Here is a 20,388-nt window from a genome sequence, read left to right as displayed (position 1 = left end):
CTGACTGAGTGACCTAGCTCCTAGCTCAACCAACATCAGGGTACCAATTTTTTTTTTCCTTTTCGAATTCTCCCAGCCCTCAACCCCCTGCGAACGTTTTAATTACAGATTCTAACAAAACAGATACTCTCTTTTTCTCTTTCTATAGATGTGTGTGTGTGTGTGTGTGTGTGAATGCGTGTGTGTGGGATGCTTAAGATCTTTGAGTAATGAAATTGCGGCACAATCACGCGCCTCATCGCGTCATAACATAGACAAATCTTTAATAAACAATGGGAAAATGAACGAATGGAAAATATCATCATAAATAATAATAATCATCATAATAATGATATGCAAAAGTGGTGGCGGAAGGGACTACAGTGGGCGATGGGCGAGATACAGAGAGAATGTAACGGTGGTCGCAGCAAAAAATAAAGAGAATAAAACAAAACATGTCATTAAACGCCCCAAACAACCACGGCAACATTGACAGGGAGAGCAACAACATCATCAACAACATGAAAGCAAACATTTTTTTATGACATGGCAACTGGCGCTTGAGGAATTAATTAAAAATTAAATGGCCTATTAAAATTGTTATCGAGACGCGGCGACGCCAACGCAAACGCCACTGCCAACGGCAACAACAAACATCGGCGCTGGCCATTTAACTGTCAGACAAATGCCAAATGGTAACTAAAGTCTGCACTGTCAGAGACAGAATATGAGACAGAGATACAGGACTCGAAGACAAAGGCAAGTGTGCAAACGTTTAACGGACCAGCCCGGCCAATCGCAATCTTTGTGCGTGTGTGTGTGAGTGTGAGTGTGAGTGTGCGTGTAGGAGAATATGTGTGTTAGTCATAAAACGACATGGATGCGCTTGGAGACATTGTGAAGTGACGCCAAACGATGCTCAAATATGTCAAAACATGCGTAAAGTGCGGTTGACTTCAGTGTGGTGCGGCGCTTGTGTGGTTAGAACGAGAGAAGTAAAAGAAGTATATATGTATGTATGTATGTATGTACATATGTATGTATTCGCTTTGTATACACAAAGATGATGAATATATTTTGTTAATGGCTTTCTTAACTGCTGCATTCAAGAACAGTTTGCATGGGAAATATTGACACGAGTTAACAGTTTGTATAAACAATTTCTGTTATGTATGTTCATCATGCTATGAACGCAAGCCACAAAAAATACACAAAGAGAACTAAATCAAACTACTAGTAAAGTTTGTATAACAGTTTGTATAACCAGGTGTATTACAGATTGTATAACAAAGCGTATCACAGTTGTTATAAAACCATTTGAATTAGAGTGTGTATGACAAATTGTACTACAGTATTTATAACAGTTCGTTGTATAACAGTTAATATTTATAACAGTGTTTGAAACTATTGTAACAGTTAGTTATAACAGTTTGTAGAACAGTTTATAGAACAATTTATAAAGCAGTGTATATTCCATATTTCTCCAAAGTTTGTATAACAAACTGTATAACAGAATTTATAACAGATTATGTAAGAAATTGTATGACAGATAATATAAGCGATCACATAAAAGTGTGAAAAGTCATTCAATTGGGTTGTTTTGATGAGCAATTTCAAATGCATTGCAGCCCAGAAATAATATTACTCATACGACAAGTGGTTCACGATAAATGTTCCCTAATCTCTCCCAAAGAATTTTGCAAAGTTCATCAATGGAAAAAGTTGTCCTAGTAATGGATAAAAACTCTCTCTCTCTCACATATACATATGTCAGTTTTTTTTTTAAGATAGGAGAATATATTACGTGTACGTCAGTTCAATTAAGGCAAAAAAATATTGATCATACCAACTGTTGTACCAAAGACTACACTGCATACCATTCGCTTATGTGTCATGTAGTGGGCATATGTACGATAAGTTTTGTAAAAAGCATCATATAAATATTGCACATACGACATGTTAATCAATAAAAACATTGCTCATACGCCCTGTTGTTCACTTTGGTTATACAAAATGGATCATTTAATTCATGTAAGCAGTTTATTTTTGTTTGATTTATATCAGGTTCAATAAATAGCAAAGGGTTTTATTCATTTTCTATATGCAATACATTTTGCTTTCACTACAGCAAATGTCTTTAGGGCCAAACACGTCATCACCGTTTAATGAGCAGTTTTTGTCAACAAACGGTGTTAACGTGTAAAATATTTTGCCCTGTGGACAATAAATTAGCAATTTTACAATTATTTTACAATTTAACCTCAAGCCGAATGAACATCAACATAAACAGTAGAAAGTTTGCTAAGAAGCATCTGTAATCAGTTAATGGTTTTATCTGTATAACTATTTTGTTTTGGCCATCTTGTCCAAGCATATTTCCAAGTGTCAAAATAATTTAATGTTTGTGTTTTTGTTTCGTAATAATGGTCTATATAATAGTCTTGCGTAATGGTTAGCTAAGCACTTGAAGTAAAATTCAGCTAGGTCAAGATTGTGCTCTTTCTTTTTGTTTGTATTACACTAGAAATGAAATATGCATAGTGCATGGATGTATGCACAAAAATTGCAAGTTCATTTTTATGAAGAATCATCGCACATATGTATGTACGTACAGTCGAGATGGCAAAAATGTGTTGACCTACACACCCACACACAATCGCGCACACACACACACATATCGATGTCGTTGCTACAGTCACAACAGTCAGTCAAGTCAGTATGATGGCTGCAAGGTTAAGGAGACTGAGTGGCCACTCGAATGGCAAATGGCGTCGAGGGTGGTTTGGGCAGGCAGACATCATTCCATAAAGTATGCTATGCAAAAGGGCATGACATACAAAAACACATACACACACACACACACACACACACACACACACACCAAGTCGTATCACATTAATATGGGTAACATATGACACAAAATGCCAAAAGCCAAAGCCATTGACATTGTTGTTCGCCGTCTTATTGCCGGGTCTGAGGGGTTTTTTTTTGCGATTTTGATTTTATGACATTATTAAGCATTGATATACGAACAATAACAAATGGTCGGAGTGGCAAACCAGAACACAGAATGTAAATGGAAGTGTGAGTAGCGCAAATAAAAAAAAAAAAAAACACAGAAAGAGACAGAAACATATTACACAAATCGGATCGGAGCAGGTTTTTCCCTACCTTCATAATCGGTTTGACAATTTTAACATTTTAACTCATACATCTGCCACATGTGTATGTACATAAACCATTTGTCTTCCAGCTATCAAGCTTTAAATGCCAAATGTGCAAAAGTTGGCGAAAATCTGCTCTTTACTTTTTGGTCACCATGTCTATTTGGTTCATCGTCTTGCCTTTCTTCTAACTTTTGTGTGAGATTGATTGCCTGCACTAAACCGTTGCAGGAGATGAAAAACTACCCAAAAAAAGACGGTTGGAGGCAGGAGAATTGAATGGAGGCAGGCCATGACATGGCATGGAGATGTGGTTTGGGTTGACACACATATCTCAGGCCTCTCATGATCATCGTCAAGCGTCGACATTAAAAAATGTATGTATGCTTGTTAAGGGGCCTGCCATTGGGCGTTCCCCGTCCTATTATGTCAATATATGTATGTGTGCGTGTGTTTGTGTACACTACACACACACACACACACATAATAGACATGGCCTAGGCGGCACATAGGGCACTCATTCAGTCATTCATTCATTCATTCGTTCGTTCGTTCGTTCGTTATTTCATTCAGGCATTCATCCTCGTCAGCGGAATGTTGACTTATCTGTGATTACCATTATTGTTGTTATTGTTGTTGTTGTTGTCCCAATGCTTTTGGCATTATTTGTTTTATATATTTGACACTATATAGCAGCCACTTCCCGCCCCGAAATTGCTGTTCACCGCTCGCCTTAAACACAAAAACAAAACAAAAAAAAACAACATAAAGCCTCAGCCCACATAGTTGCCATAAAAATCAGTGTGAATTGCAATAAAATAAAATAAACTGCCACACGCACACACACACACACACACAACCACACTCATACACACACCCATTAGAGAAGAGGAAGAAAAATGTGAGTTGAAAAATCCCATTAAACGCATTTTTGGAACCATCAGCGTTGACATTACTTATGGTCTTTGATTAACCCCACTAACAAACTGCATAAATGTCTAAAATAATAATAAATATCTAAAAATTGTCTTTATTTAATTTTGATTTAAAGTTTTGATTAATCCACTTATCTTTTTTTTATAGATCAAAAGGTTTTTGATTAAAGTTTTACATCGTCTTAAAAAATATATAACTATTTCCGCTTGTCTTTAATTAAAAGAAAATTAAGAGTGATTTCTTAAAACTACTACTTAATATAATGTTTATTCCTATCATCAGAAACTAGTAGTTAAGCTCGCGATTAAATCAATAATTTAAATGACCAAAAAAAAAAAATAAATAAATTAATAAATAAAACGCAAACAACGACGACCAAAAAGTCCATTAACAGCTTGCCAAGCAAATTGCTTTAATAATAATAATAATAATAATAGTAAAACAACAAAATTCCTATATATCATGGGTTAAATGGATGCCACATATAGGTTGCGAGGGCAATCCAGTTAGTTATGATGAGAGCCTGCCATGTGCAGAGAGAGGAGTCGCAGCAACAGCAGCTGAATCAGAGGTCAATATGTTTAATAAAGTTATCAATAATCAGACACACAAAGGCGGCCAATTGACATGGTTGTGTGTGTGTGGATGAGGCAAGCGAGTAAGCCCCATAACAATGACAATGCAGTCCATAAAACTAGGTAAAGCCATAAACAATCCACACCCTCACCCATACACACACTCAAAGACAGGCTGTGGGTGAAAAAGGAATGCAATTGACAACTTTTCCGCAGTTGAAGACAATTTTTGCAGTATATACGAGCCATATACAATGCATTACTATACATGCGTGTTTGTTTTCACTTATACGTATGTTTGTATGTATGTGTTTGTATTTGTTTTCTGCGCAATTTGTAATTCAAAATGGCAACCGGAAATGGCAGACAAAAACAAATGGTCGAAAAGAAGCAGAAAAAGATACAGACCATTACATATGAGTAATTTCATATACATACATATATGGACTTTATACTATATTTTATGGCTCTAACAATTGAAGGTCAAGCCCATAGAAAATATACTCAACAAAGTTTCTCAAAATTCGAAATCTTTATTGTGTGCACTTTATTGATCACTTAAATAAATTGGCTTCGTACGTATAAAAACGAGATTATTTGTTCAACAATGGTTAATGGAATTATCAGGCAACTTGTGGGCGAGTATTTACGTGTGATTAAGCCTATAAAAGAGCATAAATGCCTAACCATAAGCAGATAGAGCAACATATGGTTAATATTTATGGTTAACTCCAAACAAAAACTTAACATAAATCACAAAATGGCGACAAACGAGGACTTAAGAATGCAAAATGGTTTCAATGTGTTAATTTTATTGCTTCAACTTCAAATACAATATGTAATTTGCCATAATCTGGGCTAATATTCAAATTGAAATACGATCTAGTGTGTGAGAAGAAAGCCTAAAATCCTTAAAATAGATAGATTCAACATACACACACACACACACACAAACGATATGTATATGCCTGCTCTTGGGTACCATCAATTAGTTGGGTAAATCATATGGGAATAAAAATGGAAAACCAAACGCAAATGCTTTAAGTGATAGACCATGGTAAATGGGAAAGAGAGAGAGAGAAGAAGAGTATACGATATGCAATTCATTATCAGATTGAAATTTGGATTACCCTTAAAAGTAGACTATTTAATTTATAACACATTTCATTAAGCCAAAGGCAGAAACCGTTAAATATGTTCCACATTTCGCGTTGATCATTGAAATCACCTACTCCATTTTGTTATTCGATTATTTCTTTATTTATTTGCATCTCTTATGGCAAAAGTAAAGCATACCTTTAGCTAAGTAAGAGAGAGAGAGAACTCTAAACCGTGAAAAAGATTGATGCAAAGAACTCGATTGCCGTATAAACAGGAATTAAGTTGCTCTTTCAGTAGCCAATTTCAACATAAATTTTATAGTCATTGAGAGAAGTCAAGGCAAATGAAAGTTTTCTTTCATAAGTTCCATAACATTAAGGTGAACTCTATACAAAGTATTTGCAGAACATATCTTTAGAAAGAATATTTATACTTAAAGATATTTTTAACCCCTTAGGATTGCAAATTTCTTTTTGCTAACATCGCATAATGAAAGAAATTACATTTTATGAATGAAATCTAAATTTTAATCTAAGGAAATGTCTTTTAAAATATGGGAAAGGAATTATGTATTTTAATTTATATTTCTGCAAAGGCTATTCATTCTATATTAAAATACTTTCACCTCAAAGGAGTCCTTTTATAGGATTTCAAAGATAACAAATTTGGTCTCCATGCACATGGCAAAGGGAAATTAAAAACAAAAAAGGAAAAAAAGAGTATTGTTACTTTAACTCTCTATTTAGCGATTGTTGCCCCTGGCAGCCAATCAAAAATAGCTTTTTTTCTGTTTGCTTTCTTTTCTTTTTGTTTTATCTGTTGGCTGTTGTTGTTGGCATTTCTTTTGCCTGATTTTGTAATTTTAGTTAAATATATGTTCATTACTTCATAAAGAGCTTAGACCGACTGGCTAACAAACTGATATGCAAGTGGCCAGAGCCCCAGCTCAAGACAGCCACAAATAAGCGGATAAAGAGAGTCTCCTTCCTTTCTTTGAACCATTATACAGGACAACAACAAAGAGAGAAAGAAAACGTTTAGCTGCAATTGAGGGGAAAAGTTTTTCTACCAGCTCAACGTCAAGCTCAATGGATTTTTTTTCTTATTTTTGTCTTGTGGCAATCATAAATGTCCCTTCTGTATGCGTCTCTCTCTCTCTCTCTCTCTCTCTCTCTCTCTCTCTCTCTATCTCTCTCTGTCTGTGTGTGTGTGTGTGTGAGGTCATTTATTATATTGTATTTATAGAAAACACATTAACTGGAATCGAAGCGAAAAAAAAACCAAACTGAGCGTATTTTGTACAAATTGTTTCATAATTGATTGATGTGCAGGCCGACAAAAAAAATTCCAAGTTCTGCGCCAGACAACAAACTCACTTCGAAGTAAAATGGCAACAAGAGCTTAGAAATGCTTCACTGACTCGTATGTATGTATGTACTTTCTTCCATCCTTCCCCGTGCTACTATTATCCTTGCTGCTCTGTCTACACTTTTCCACAGCTGACTAAAATGTGTTATTTTGGTTTTTGGCCTGCCAAACCAGCTGCCATTGGCAGTAGTCGTTCTTCCTCTTCACCCATCTCCCGTCACCCAAACCCTCCCCAGTTTAACTACATTTTCCGGACTGATGTCAAAATAATTTCAATGACGCCCACAAAATACACAAAACACTCAGAGGAACAGAAGAGACAGAGACACAATGAGAGAATGAGGTACATATAGAAAGAGAGATGAGGGAAAATGGTAGGACCAGAAAGAGGTTGGCAATGGGGAGGCCGGGGGGAACACATCGAGTTATTTAGACAGATTTTTGATAGCCACCCCACAAAATTGAGTTTTGATTTGAAACTCAATTCCCCCATCATACATATATATATACATAGATGGTTGGTTCCGTAAAAGTCTGTGGGGCCAATGTGGGGGAGCGGTGGTGGGGCTATCAGGGGCTGTAAAATGAGTGGTAATGGTAGGAAAGAAAGAAACTTGACAGAGCTTGTAGGTGGGAGAAATGGTGAGCCTACGCTGTCGCTGATTGCTACAAATTCAATTGATTTGACAGCCGCGTTTATTGTGGACAAATTCTTTGCCCCTCCACATCCCCACACCCTCTCTATCAGTCTTTCTTTCTGCTCGTTCAGCCTGTGTCTCGGTGTGAGTGTGTGTGTGCTGTCTGCTTTTGATATGTTCCTTTTTTTGCTTTTTTCGATGTGTCAACCCAAAAAATGCGTATGCGAGAGAGGAAATCATCAATTGGTCATAGTTCACTGAACTACAGCAAAATTGTTTCTATACACTTTCCAAAAAAAAAATAAAGCTAAGCCGATTAAAAGTCGCACAAACTAAACAAAATATATAAAATATATGTATGTAGATTTTCAGTTAGAAAATGAATAAAGACATTTGCCATAAAAGTGAGATAGACTGAGTAAAATTAGCTCCTTCCCATTCAGTTTTAACCTGACTTAATTCAAATTTGAATTTATATTCTGAAAATATTATAGACTTAGAATATATTTGTCATGTAGTCCAAACAGGATCTTTGGAATATATGTATAAGATAGATAAAATATCTGAAATCTTGCCAGTGTATACAAATTGCGGTTCGTGGCTTATTTAAGATGACTTCTGCTTTATTGTTTTTTTTTGCTATTCCATTCTGTGATCACAATTTTCGGACCCACAAAATCAAATTAAGACCGGAAGATTGTGGCTTAAGGAGAAGACGGGAACGGAAAGCCGAGAGAATGTAGAAAGTTAATTACATTTTGCCTGTATCTTAATTGTGTGTGCGTCTCACTCTCTCTTCTCTCTCTCTCTCTCTCTCTCTCTCTATCTTTTTATGTATATTCCAATTTATATTTCGTTTGTGAAATCTTTTAACCACAGAGTGATACTTTTTCTTTTACTTTATCTTTGGCTATGGCTTCGGTTTCGGCTTCTTCTGCTGTTGTCAGTAGAAAATGTGCTTAGCCCTGAGGATATTTATAATTTATTGAAATCTGGGCAACAAAAAACCAAATTGGCGTTAACATCAGAGAGTCAATGTGGGGAATGTTGGAGTGAGTGTATGTATGTATGTAGATGAGTGAGGAAGATGGGCGACGCGTTTCGCAAATTGAAAAATGCTTTTTCAAGTGGTTGTTGCCCATCGACACGACGACAACAACAACGTCAATAAAAGTAGAGAAAAAGATGCAGCAATCTGCTCATTCTTACTCCCACAATTGGGTTGACAGTTTGTTAATTAAAAACAGCAGCCGCTTGGTCAGGCTGTTGGTCATGTCCCTGGTCAGCAGGCAGCTCACTCAGGCGGTCACTCAACGTCTCCTCACACACACACACACACAGCAGAAGAGAGAGCGAGATAGAGAATCACACAAAGAAACACACGTGCCCAATGCAGACACGATGGCAAATGTCAGACAGGGCTAATAAATAGCCCAGAAAATCGAACTGGGAAAACAACAACCAGAGACAGATAGATGGAGAAAGACAGAAAGGAAGTAAATGCAAAAAAATAGAGCGACCATTTCACTCACCTATCGTTGTAATTAATGTCAGGGAGTAGAGAAAGGCTGAAGCGTAAGTCCATTTGTGAGTTGGCGCATTCATTTGAATGCCTCCCGGCTGATAGACCTTCGACTGCCTTACAGCACGCAACAGAGTGTCCTAACGAGAAAGAAGGAAATTCAAGAGAGTTTTCAAAGAGATCCTTGCTATAGCTAACCTGAAAAAGTTGAACTTCCTGGGCAGCCAAACGTGTCCAGTTCTCCTTATAGAGTATATTCAGATCCTCAGTTATGGACCACAACCGATCAACAGTTCTAAAAGACAACAATTGTTTACAAATCAATCACAAAAAAAAAAATAGGATTGAGTGAATCTCACCTTGAGCGTATTTCGGCATTAGCCAATTCGGTACGTGGATAGGGTTTTGAGGCCGCCACTGCCGTCTCCAAGGCGGTTGCATCCTCTAATTCACCTTCGAGTGTTACGAATATAATTGAGCCCATGGCCGTGTATAGTAGGACCAATAGAAGGACACCTGTCACATTGAGGAATTCATTTTTAAGTATATATTTACTTATTTTTTCAATTGATTTCATCTTACCTGTCGCTGATATGCAATGCGATTTGGGGGCCTTCTGGCAACCGCACAAACTAATACCCCCCGAGCTGGACTCTCGATTTGTTTGTTTCTCCGTTTTGCCATTGGCTCCTGTGGCCGATGTACCGGATGTGGCTGATGATGTTGATGAATTGGCAACACCTCCACCACCTTGGGCACCATTTGCTGGACCGCTGGCAAAGCATAGGGCCGAACTGCCGCCACTTTGTCGTCCCGATCCACGTCCTCCACCGACGGTGACGCCGCCAGTTCCACCACCACCACCGTTCGATGCATTGGCAATATTGTTGCTGCCATTGCCATCGCTGCCGCCACCCAGAAAGGCCGCCAGCGGCAATGGCGGCTTTTTGTTCATTGTATTGCCGACTCTCCCGATCTCGGTCGAATGCTACTTGTGCCTAGGTTTTCTATGTCCTGGTTTCTAGTCCTGGGCCTCTCTCGCTCTATGTCTATGTCGTCTTGCCGCTGCGGTTGGTCAATCAATCAGTTAATGTGTGAGTGAGTGACTGGTACGATTGTTGGTGCTCCGGTTGCTTTTGCTGCTATGCGTCGGGTGTTGGCAATCAAATCAAAAGCTTTGACGCTTCATATGGCACGTAATTTGCATCGTTCGTTCCTGTTGCCGTTGCCGTTTACCGTTTGGTTGGATGGTTGCTTGTTTGTTATTATGCGACCGTCATAAAATGTTGTGTGACGACAGCAAGCAACACCAACAACAACAACAATGACGATGCTGTTGATGACGATGATGATGATGATAACGACGATGATGATAATGACGATGTTAACGCCTACGTTGCCGCCTCTCACGTTGTGTTGCCTTTTATGATGCTCGGAAATGTTTTTGTCGCTCTTCAAAACTCTGTATCCTCCGCCTCCTCCTCCTCCTCCACCGCTGCCGCCGCCTTCTTTGCACAAATTTTTGCCGGATGCTGCAAATGCAAAATATTTGCGTGAAAAACTGTCAAAAATGAAAATGAAAATTGCGATTCTGCACATACAAACATATGTATACCCTCATAAACTCAAGTGTGTGTGGGCGTGTGTGTGTGTGTGTGTGTGTGTATGTGTGTATGCGTATGGACAAATTGCATGGCAAATGCCATGTAATTGAGTCAACAACATTAAGACGAAATGGAAAGAGTGGTAAAGTGAGTGAGCATGTGAGTTTACTTCAATCAAATTATTACACAAAATTTCCGAACAATTATTAGTTTAAAGTAAAAGAGAGAAATAAAGGAAAGTACACTCTGTTGTGTATCAATTGAAGAATAACAAATAACAAATCACATCCATAGATATCTAACCTAATTGCCCTGTCACACTAAACTCATTACACATTGAAGCCTTCAACCCATGCTAGGAATTTTCCTAATACACATAGAGAAAATATGAAAAAGAAATACTGAAATACAATTCTATTTCAATTTTAAACACATTTTTTACCACAAGTCATTCCAACTAATTGTAGATTTTTAATTAAAATAATATGAATCAGTATTATCCGAGTTCGCTCTGCACAAAATGTGTCCAACATTCTAATCCTGAAAGTTTAGGCAACGTTTTCAGACTATAACAGCTTTGAGCCATCTAGTTAATCTGTATAGAAATGTGCTAAAACCTATTGGGAATTACAAATTTATAGCAAGTAACGAAATTCAAGAAAATTTAAATAATAATCCATGAGAAATTCCTAAGCGAAGTTGTTATTTAAATTTTATTGTAAAAAAATATCAAAGAAGCTAACATCGGCTATGCCGAAGTTTATATACCCTTGCAGTCCTTGGTAATAATTTTACATGTTCAAAATTTGTTTTCTGCAACTCAATTCATCAATATACAAACAAAACAATTTTACTCTCTATTTTACAATTTGTTCTTCTTCTTCCCTTATTCCCAAAGCAAAGCAACGCACGCATACACATACAGTTCACGTAGCGTTGCGTCTGTGTGTGTTATATTTATCCGATCACATTCATATTTTGGGATCTGGGGTTTTATATCGAATATTATCACATATGTAAATTTCATAGCATACTCCGATTTTTATCAACTCAGCTTCTCATGCTGATCAAGAATATATATACTTTATGGGGTCGGAAACGTCTCCTTCTGTGCGTTACAAACATCTGACCAATTTTATAATACCCTCTGCAAGGGTATAATATGTAAGTGAACAAAACTAATTTGAAATTTTTAATTTGTATGGTGCTTTAAATTACGTATTCCTACTATGTATTTTCTTCGAGTGTAGGTGATTTGAATGGAGGCCAAAGAAACAATGCTGCGTGTGTGAATTTTGTTTGTTGTCCCGCGTAATCTGATAAACGTGAAGATGGCCAGGCATTTAAATTAAAGATTGCCTCAGAACCAACCAACCGCATACACTTGCCCAAAAATTGTGACTGTTAGTGTGTGTGTGTGTGTGTGTGTGAAGAAGCACGTGCCATACTGCAAATAGCTATAGCTAGTGGTCCTGTGCCTAAACAATGGCACTTCAATTAGCAGGAACACCAACACAAACAGACTTTCGTTCGTTGGTTCGTTTTGTTTGTTGCCTTTGCACCTCCCTCTCCCCCCTCCTCCTTTATCTTGTTGTATTTTGTGGTTTTTGCTTATTACTTGCAATTTTGCTGTCTCGGCTTTCAATGCTAATTATGTGTAGTGGAGTTCTGAAATGCCGTCGGCACGTTTGGCATACTCATTCCCCACAGGAAAACAAAAAAAAAATATATATTTCCAAAACTGTTAGATCTCTGCACTAAGATAAGTGGGTGAGTCGAAATTGTTATAACCATCGCAAATCAGACAAATCATCCAAGTTAATTGGTAATTGGATCTGCACAGAATTTTGCTCCATCTCTCTCTCTCTCTCCATCACTTTCTTTCCTGCCTCCCTGCCACCCTTTATCCCTTTCTCTCTGCCACTCATAGACTCTCTGTATTTATCGATATATATGGTTTTGAAAGGCATGTCTGGAGTGAAATTGTAATTTATATGCCTTTTTTTTTTGTTGTGTCTCTTGCCTAAAGCAGACAATTTTTGATTGCCTCTGTCAATGCAAAATTCATAAAGGCTTCGCAGAAATTCGCCTTAATTTAAGAATTTCTATTGTTGTTTCTTTTCAAAATTTTAGGCCAATTTGTAGTTCAAATTGGAATGAGTGAAGGCATAGATAGACAGAGACAGAGAGAGTTGGGTTGTCTGCCCCGACTCTCTCTGTCTGTCTTGTAAAGAAGATAGCAATAAATTTTTGGAAAAACTTTCAAAATATTCATGTTGGAATTTAAAGTAAGGACCAATTTAGTTAATAAAGCTTAAGCATTTAATTTTCATTTGAGTTAGTAAGCAAAGGAATTCAGAAAATAAAACAAGAAGCAATTTATCAACTCATTGCAAGTTTGATTTTGTTTTCCTCGGATTTTCAAACTGAATTTCAACTGTTTTTCTCCTGGGCCGAGTTATCACACACACACACAGAGAGACGTCCTTGGGAACGCCAAAAGCAATTTATTACACAGAGTTTATGCAAGTTGACCTTTAATCATGTTGGCAAAGTGAATTACAGAAATTCAAAATCCAAACAGTTCATTCATTTCTTATGTTCCCTTTACCGATTTTACATATTTCAAATAAATGACAAGTTCATACTTTATCTTACTTTATGCAGAGGAACAGTTCAATCAATTTCAAAACTTCATACTTTAAAAATTGTATGCTTAAATGGACTCCAAAATCAAAATATTCCATTAAAAAGGACGAACTTGCATATAGGAATTTATGGAAAGGAGATGTCGGTTGCATGTATTAATAAAATGCTTTATAAATGAAAACTATTTTTTAAATACATAAATCAGATTATACAGGAAACACTCTTTAGATTGAACTGTTATTGCCAATAGATTCATCATTTATTATTTCAACTAAAGAAAAATTAAGGCTGCCAACTTACAATTACAGAAATTATAGATCATTATATGGCAACTTTTTGGTTAAGAGTTCATAAATTAAGAAGGAACTAATTAACTGGCAGTAATCGCAGAGTTTATGATAAGTAGCCACTATAATCGGTGTCATTTTACAAAATGCTCTTTGATATATTTTGGAAAGTTTTTGTTTTAAATGAAATGAAAAATTTCCGTTTGTACGGTATTTTTATTGAAGTAAAGGTTATAATGAAGCAGCTTATGGCCAGATGGTTAATCATGCATACGCACAGAACACACACACACACCCACACACGCACACCCACTGCAGAATATCTGACAAGGACGATAGGGATGTCGATACAACATTCATTGCACCTTTTTAATTGCTGACATTTATTGAACACCTCGCCGTGCGTTTAATCTACCATAAAAGTAAAGAAAGGGAAGAGGAGCCGACATATGGTTGATGAGCTAAAGGTGAAGTATGGCGTATAGAGGAGGAGGTGGAGGTGGAGGTGGACGTGGAGGAGGAATGCTTTTGCTGTGTGTGTGTGTGTGCCTTTGACTTAAGTGCAAACTTATGCCAATTATGCGCAGCTTTTGCCTGCCAATCCTTGCTTGTGGAACTTTTTCGCTACACCTTGATGAGGGAGAGAAAGTGAGGCAACCAATAAAAGTAAAGGGGCTAGAAACAGAGGCACGATAAAAGGGAGAAGCTCAACCAGATTACACGGATCATTAGCTCAAATGAGAAAGTTCACATATTGTATATACATATACGAATGTGTGTGTTTGTGTGTGTGTGTGTATATATATATATATATGTATACTTTCCTTTGCACTAAACACGACACGACTACGTCCAGCACTTAATCAAAATGCAAAAGGAAAGGGAAGAAAAGTCAAAGAATAGAAACTGGAATGGTTGGAAATCGAATTGAGGGGAAATGAAGATGGCATGACAACCAGACGAAGCTTTTAAAAAATACTCCATTTGATTGAAACCAAGTAACTTTCTTGCGACATGACATACATACATACACACATACATAGCTACCCACACACAGACATTCACAATCACATTCACATGACACGTGCAGTTATTTGCGGAATTTTGATAGATTTTCACAAACTGATTTGCGCACGTACATTTTGGAGTAGGAAAAAGTGAAAGAGCCGGATGTAGGTGGAACCAAGTATGGAAAGACTTCAAGTAAATGGAGCGTAGTCTACTAGCAGTGGATGCATAGTATAAGTCTTCCTTAATTCTACTTTTCAACATTCGCTACCCTAAGTATTTCATTTTACTCTGGCAATTTCACATGGGTGGAGTTTCTAGGGGGGATTCCAAGAAGCAAACATTCAAAGATAAATTCAATTTAACCGGAATTCGTTTGTTCACAATAATAGTTTTTTGTGTTCCATGAAAATTAAATATTGCTATATTGTTGACAAATGCCGCGAAGACTTTAAAAATGTGTCCGATGAGAACTCTCTGTGACACTTAACAAGTGTAATGGGTTTTTGTTTCTCACTCTCTCTCTCTATGTCGGATGCTAAAGGCACATCATCAGGCCCGATGAAAACCCGGCACCAAAAAAGCACAAATTTTGGAATTTCGCAGAGAATTTTATCTGCTGCATGCATAAGAGTGAGTGGTTGGAGTCAAGGTAAGAGCCAAAATACCCATTTCTCACCCATTGCGTTTTTGGCAACTTGCTGCACAATTAAACGGCAAATCATGCCTAGGAGTTGGTAAAAGCATTCAAACATGCAACAGGAACAACACTGCGAACGAAAACCACAGAAAAAGCAATTGGGGAAATGGACACAAAAACACAACCAACACACAAAAAACAGAAAAAACAGAAAAAACTTAAAAGAAAAAAAATGAAATACAACCCACGTACATACATATAAGCTGCAAAAAGAACTGAAGCATGGCCAAAGGCGTAAGGCAAAATGAGAACAGAGATGAGGGGAGATAAAGAAAGGCAAACCCGTAAAGCAAAACAGCGCATTAAGAACGACCAACGGCTGACTATTCGACTAACCTGACAATGGCAGAGCAACTGCAAATGATTTGAACAGACAAATTGAAAGAACAGTAATCCAGAGATCGGTTAGAGAATTTTTTTCTGATAAATTGAATAAATGGATAATTCACTTTAGCAAATGAAGCGGCAGGCAGACAGAACGAAAAAGAAGAAGAAAGAGAGGTAAAGGCAGACGCTAGATGGTTACAATCAATTATATTGTATATATATATTGTCAAGACATAGTAAATCCCCAAGCAAGAGAAGAAAACAATTGGTAAAATGGGAAGAAACATCTGGTGATACGATTAAAGAAGGTAAAAAAATAATAAAACATAATAATTGAATGAGTTGCACTTACATCTTCATTAGACTTTAGCTTAACTTTAGACACATTTTTTTAAATCTTTTTTAATATCTCAATATAGGCAAAGCAAACTCTACTTTTTCAATAGCATACTTTACAGCATACACAAATTAATAGCATTTCGCAGGAAAATCTCTTGCACCAGGGCAAGTTGTTCCCAAACCGCAAACACTGGACGTTCCAGGATTGCAGAATTCTGATGCCCCCTTAACAATATTTCAGCAAATTCCATCACAAATTTGCTTTGGGGAAGCAACGCGCACACTAATCGCACCATATTCCCCAGCATTTCCACCAACTTGCCAAACCCACTGCAAGTTGAACTTGAGCCTTGAGCTTGAGCCGGCAAATGCTTAGGCTTAACCCACTTGAGCGGCCCTTGGGTTAGATTGTAACAAACTCAAGTTAACCCATTAGATTGTTGTAAAAGAAGCCAGAGCTTGGTGCTCAGGGCATGGACCTGAAGGGGACAAAGTGAGAGCAAAAATTGCATACAAATAGAAGCTATAAAGTGGAAGAATGGCGAAGAAATGGAAATAAGCGAAGAAAAAAATAAACAAACAAGAGAAGAAAAACAATTTCATTGCAAAATGAAACGTTGAGGCACGTCTGCCCAAAATGGAGGAAAACTGAATGGCAACAGGAGACGGGAATGGAAAGTTAAAGCGGGTTTGGATTGGTTAAGGAGAGGCGGGGGTATATATATAGGGAAGAATGTCTTTTTACTTGTTGTTATTGCTTAGCTGGTGATTTTGTAGGGCAAGCAAATAAATTGAAAAACAAGCAAAAACGAAAAGAAAATATAAGAAAAATCAGTCAGAGTGAGCGACGTTTCCCTCTTGCGTCAATCCTCCAATCCTTGAGGCATGTTGAGCTTGAGTCTTGCAATGATTGAATGCCCAGACTGAAATACACACACACACACACACACACAGAGGCAGAGACACATACAAACATACATATGCAGAAGACTCTCTCGGGTTGGTCTAAATTCAATTGAAACTCTCAGCTGAAAAGCAAATGAAGAATTTTTCTCTGCATTTTTACCAAAACAACCATCACACGTACAAAATGTGATATCCACCAAGGGGCTGGCGAGAAGAAATAGAGAAGTAGAGAGAAAGTGGAAAGGCTAGGTGAGAGGAGGCCGAATTGCCGGGTGTGGTTGGTGGTGCTGATGCTGGTGGTGGCATGCAACAAAACCAACATAAAATTTGTTGTGCAAAACATAAAAACCAAAGAGAAAACGACATGAAAATGTGGCAAAGCGAAAGAAAAATAGACGCCAGGCCAGTCATGAAAAATGTAAAAGGTAAAGGTAACAAAAAAAACCCACACAAAAATACAGTAAAAACCCAAAAACAACAACTAGATGATATCGCAAAAAAGCAACAAAACTAAAAGGGAGTGCGAAAGAGATGACATCAGAAAGACATACAACAAATAAAACAAAAAATAAAACAAGATACAAGTCCAAACGTCCAAAGAGTACTAGGAATTTTGATGCACTTACGAATATGTGGACCAAGTCCTGCGTCAATGTCGTTTTCTTACACATTTATCTACCCACACACACACACACACACACACACACAGACACAGAGAGAGAGAAAGAGAGAAAGAGACAGAAGCATCACAATAAAGATGCCAAGCACAACAAGACAGCGACTAAGGCTAGGTCTGTGGGTGGGTCCAACTGCCACAAGTGGCGTTGAGGCTGATTGGCACAAGGCCAGACACGACGACGAAGAGCTATGGGAAAACCAGAACAAATTTCTTCTCTACGTCTCGCTAACAAACTCACAAGTTTCAAGTGTTGTTCAGAGAATGAATGCGAATGCGAATGCCAATGCGAATGTGAAACTGAGAACTAAGGGAAGCATCAAAGATAATGACCAAGGACCCTCAATTAGTGAAAAGGCAAATGTCCAAAATGTTGGCCATCATCATCATCATCATCATCATCATCATCATCATCATCATCATCGTCAGCATCAGAAGCGCATTGGTGAAATGTCTGGAGAGTAGTAAAGTGGAGTGCAGTTTGCTAGTTACTCGTTACTCGAATAGGCAGCAACTTGAAAATAATTTATTTTGCCAAAGCTCAAAGTGCACAAAATAAAACAAGTAAAATATAACGAGTAGGTGCCAATGAATATAATCAGAGAGTAATGAGTAGCTAACAAACGAGTAAATATCTACTCGTTAGTTTAGGTTTTGAAAATACTGGGAATATCTTGCCAACAGATGAATTAAATATAATTTGTTTCTTTTAAGATATAGTCTTTTTTATATTAATTGTTAACTACTCGTTGTTTGTAACTTTATGATGTATTATCGTTACTCGTTACATTCATACAATCTTTGGTAAGCAGTAGTAACTACTCGATATATCTAAACGCTATGCGATTCGTATTCGATTGACTCTATAAGTAGCTGAATTTACTCTTTCACTGATCAGACGTCAATTACACTCGTTACTGTAACTGCTATTTTACTGTTAGCTGTCCCCCATTTCGTTTTTTTTTTTCTTTTCTTTCTTTCTCTCGATTTCCATCAAAACATCAGAAACTTTGGCACTTAATCGCCAAATTACCCTTCACTCACATCAATAACTCTGCCCCACCATTGGCACTTAGCGCCTTAAATCACTGATTGACGTCAAAAAAGCATTGGGGGGCCGCAAACTTGATGGATACCCAAGCACCCAAATCTCTAAAAACGAAAAACCCAAACAACAACAACAGCAAAATGAAATGGAATCCAAATTTAAAAAACCGCAATAAATAAATGTTTTCTTTTGGCCCAAGTCATGGATACGAGAGATCAAACACTGAGAGCCATCAGGCTATTGGCCATGGCCAATAGGCATAACACTGTGCCAGTATGCTATGCCTGTAACTGGACTTGGTTGTGTTGGCCATGGACGTGGATGCGGATGCGGATACGGATACGGATAAGGATGTGGATATGAATGCGACGCTGCGGGGCTTGCGCCTGCATAATGACCCACAAGCGTACACAAAACTTTTTTTTTTTTCGTTTTTCATTTCTTTTGCTCCCTCTTTGGCTCTGCTCCTATCGTCGCTCGTTTTCTCAACCACATGCCAACAACTTGGTAATCTTTTGCATCATCGAGAGTGAATGAAGTACGTGGCCAGGCAAAGAATGAGCATGGCGTTATTTTTAGAGAAGAGTTCTCTGTAGAGAAATGGTCGTCGGCAGGCGGTCGGGTGAGGTGTCAGCAATGGCAATGGTTTGTATGGCGACTGTTGCTTTTGCTGTGGTTCTAGAAATGCATAAACAAACAGCCTGGCCTTAGCCGGGTCTCCTCAGTCTGCCTCAGCCTGCCGCTGGCAGACGTCATTTGAAATACCCAAACGACGTTAGTAGGGAGAAGTCAAGAAAACCGTAACCGAAACCCAAACGCGAACCGAACCCAAGTCTGATGGCCAACTGATGGGTGGGCTTTGCTCGAGCCCGTCCAGTTAACAGTCAAAACTGGAGAATTGGGCAGGGTAGGGCAGGAGGGCAGGAGGGCAGGAGGGCAGGAGGGCAGGGGAGCAGTGACAGTGGCAGTGGCAGGAGGAAAAAAATCCATTGCCTGGCACGGACAGTTTTTGGTTGCCGAACGCGTACAAATTTTTGTACAGAGCATTTCGCATATGCCGGCACGTTCTTCATTCATGCCCATGAAACATGTTAAGGAGCCTGTCGAGAAGCAGCAGCAGCACCAGCAACAACAACAACAACAACCACTGAAGGTGCGGAGAGGGGGTTGTCATTTTCAATGCAAGTCCTGTCGAGAAATACTTTTTCTCCTCACACGTCTCCATCTCCTAGTTTGTGTGTGTGTGTGTGTGTGTGAAACAAATTTAATCAGTATAACATTTCGACAAGCAACCTGAATTTAGATAACAAATTATGCCCCTTCACAATTGTTGCACATGTGTGTGTGTGTATGTGTGTGATAGACATAGCGGCAAGCGATGGCTTTTGTTGTAAGGGGGAGGGAAAAGAGGTAATAAAAAGAACCGATTGGACTGTGGACTTACGCAATGTAAGCCTCTCCCCCCTTTTTTTTGGTTGAGGGTAAGGTCTGGCCTTTTGTGGGCGCGTAAGGCTTTTAGGCTCGTTTTCGCATTTCTCTTTTTGCTTGTGTTTTTCTTTTT

At 38.1% G+C, this 20,388-nt stretch overlaps 1 protein-coding gene across 1 annotated transcript in view; it reads right to left on the bottom strand.

The window, feature by feature from the left end:
• The window catches only part of LOC6652829, a 59,258-nt gene that overhangs the window by 5,577 nt on the left and 33,293 nt on the right, over nt 1–20,388 (bottom strand). Inside the window, 4 exon segments of the mRNA XM_023181395.2 lie at nt 9,294–9,423; nt 9,482–9,578; nt 9,643–9,799; nt 9,866–10,815. Coding sequence (XP_023037163.2) covers nt 9,294–9,423; nt 9,482–9,578; nt 9,643–9,799; nt 9,866–10,238 — 757 coding nt within the window. The 5' untranslated portion in view covers nt 10,239–10,815.

The sequence above is a fragment of the Drosophila willistoni genome (assembly GCF_018902025.1).
Source record: "Drosophila willistoni isolate 14030-0811.24 chromosome XL unlocalized genomic scaffold, UCI_dwil_1.1 Seg142, whole genome shotgun sequence".
Classification (NCBI taxonomy): domain Eukaryota; kingdom Metazoa; phylum Arthropoda; class Insecta; order Diptera; family Drosophilidae; genus Drosophila; species Drosophila willistoni.
The sequence above is the reverse complement of the archived record's forward strand: the minus strand, read 5'-3'. Positions and strand labels throughout refer to the sequence as shown.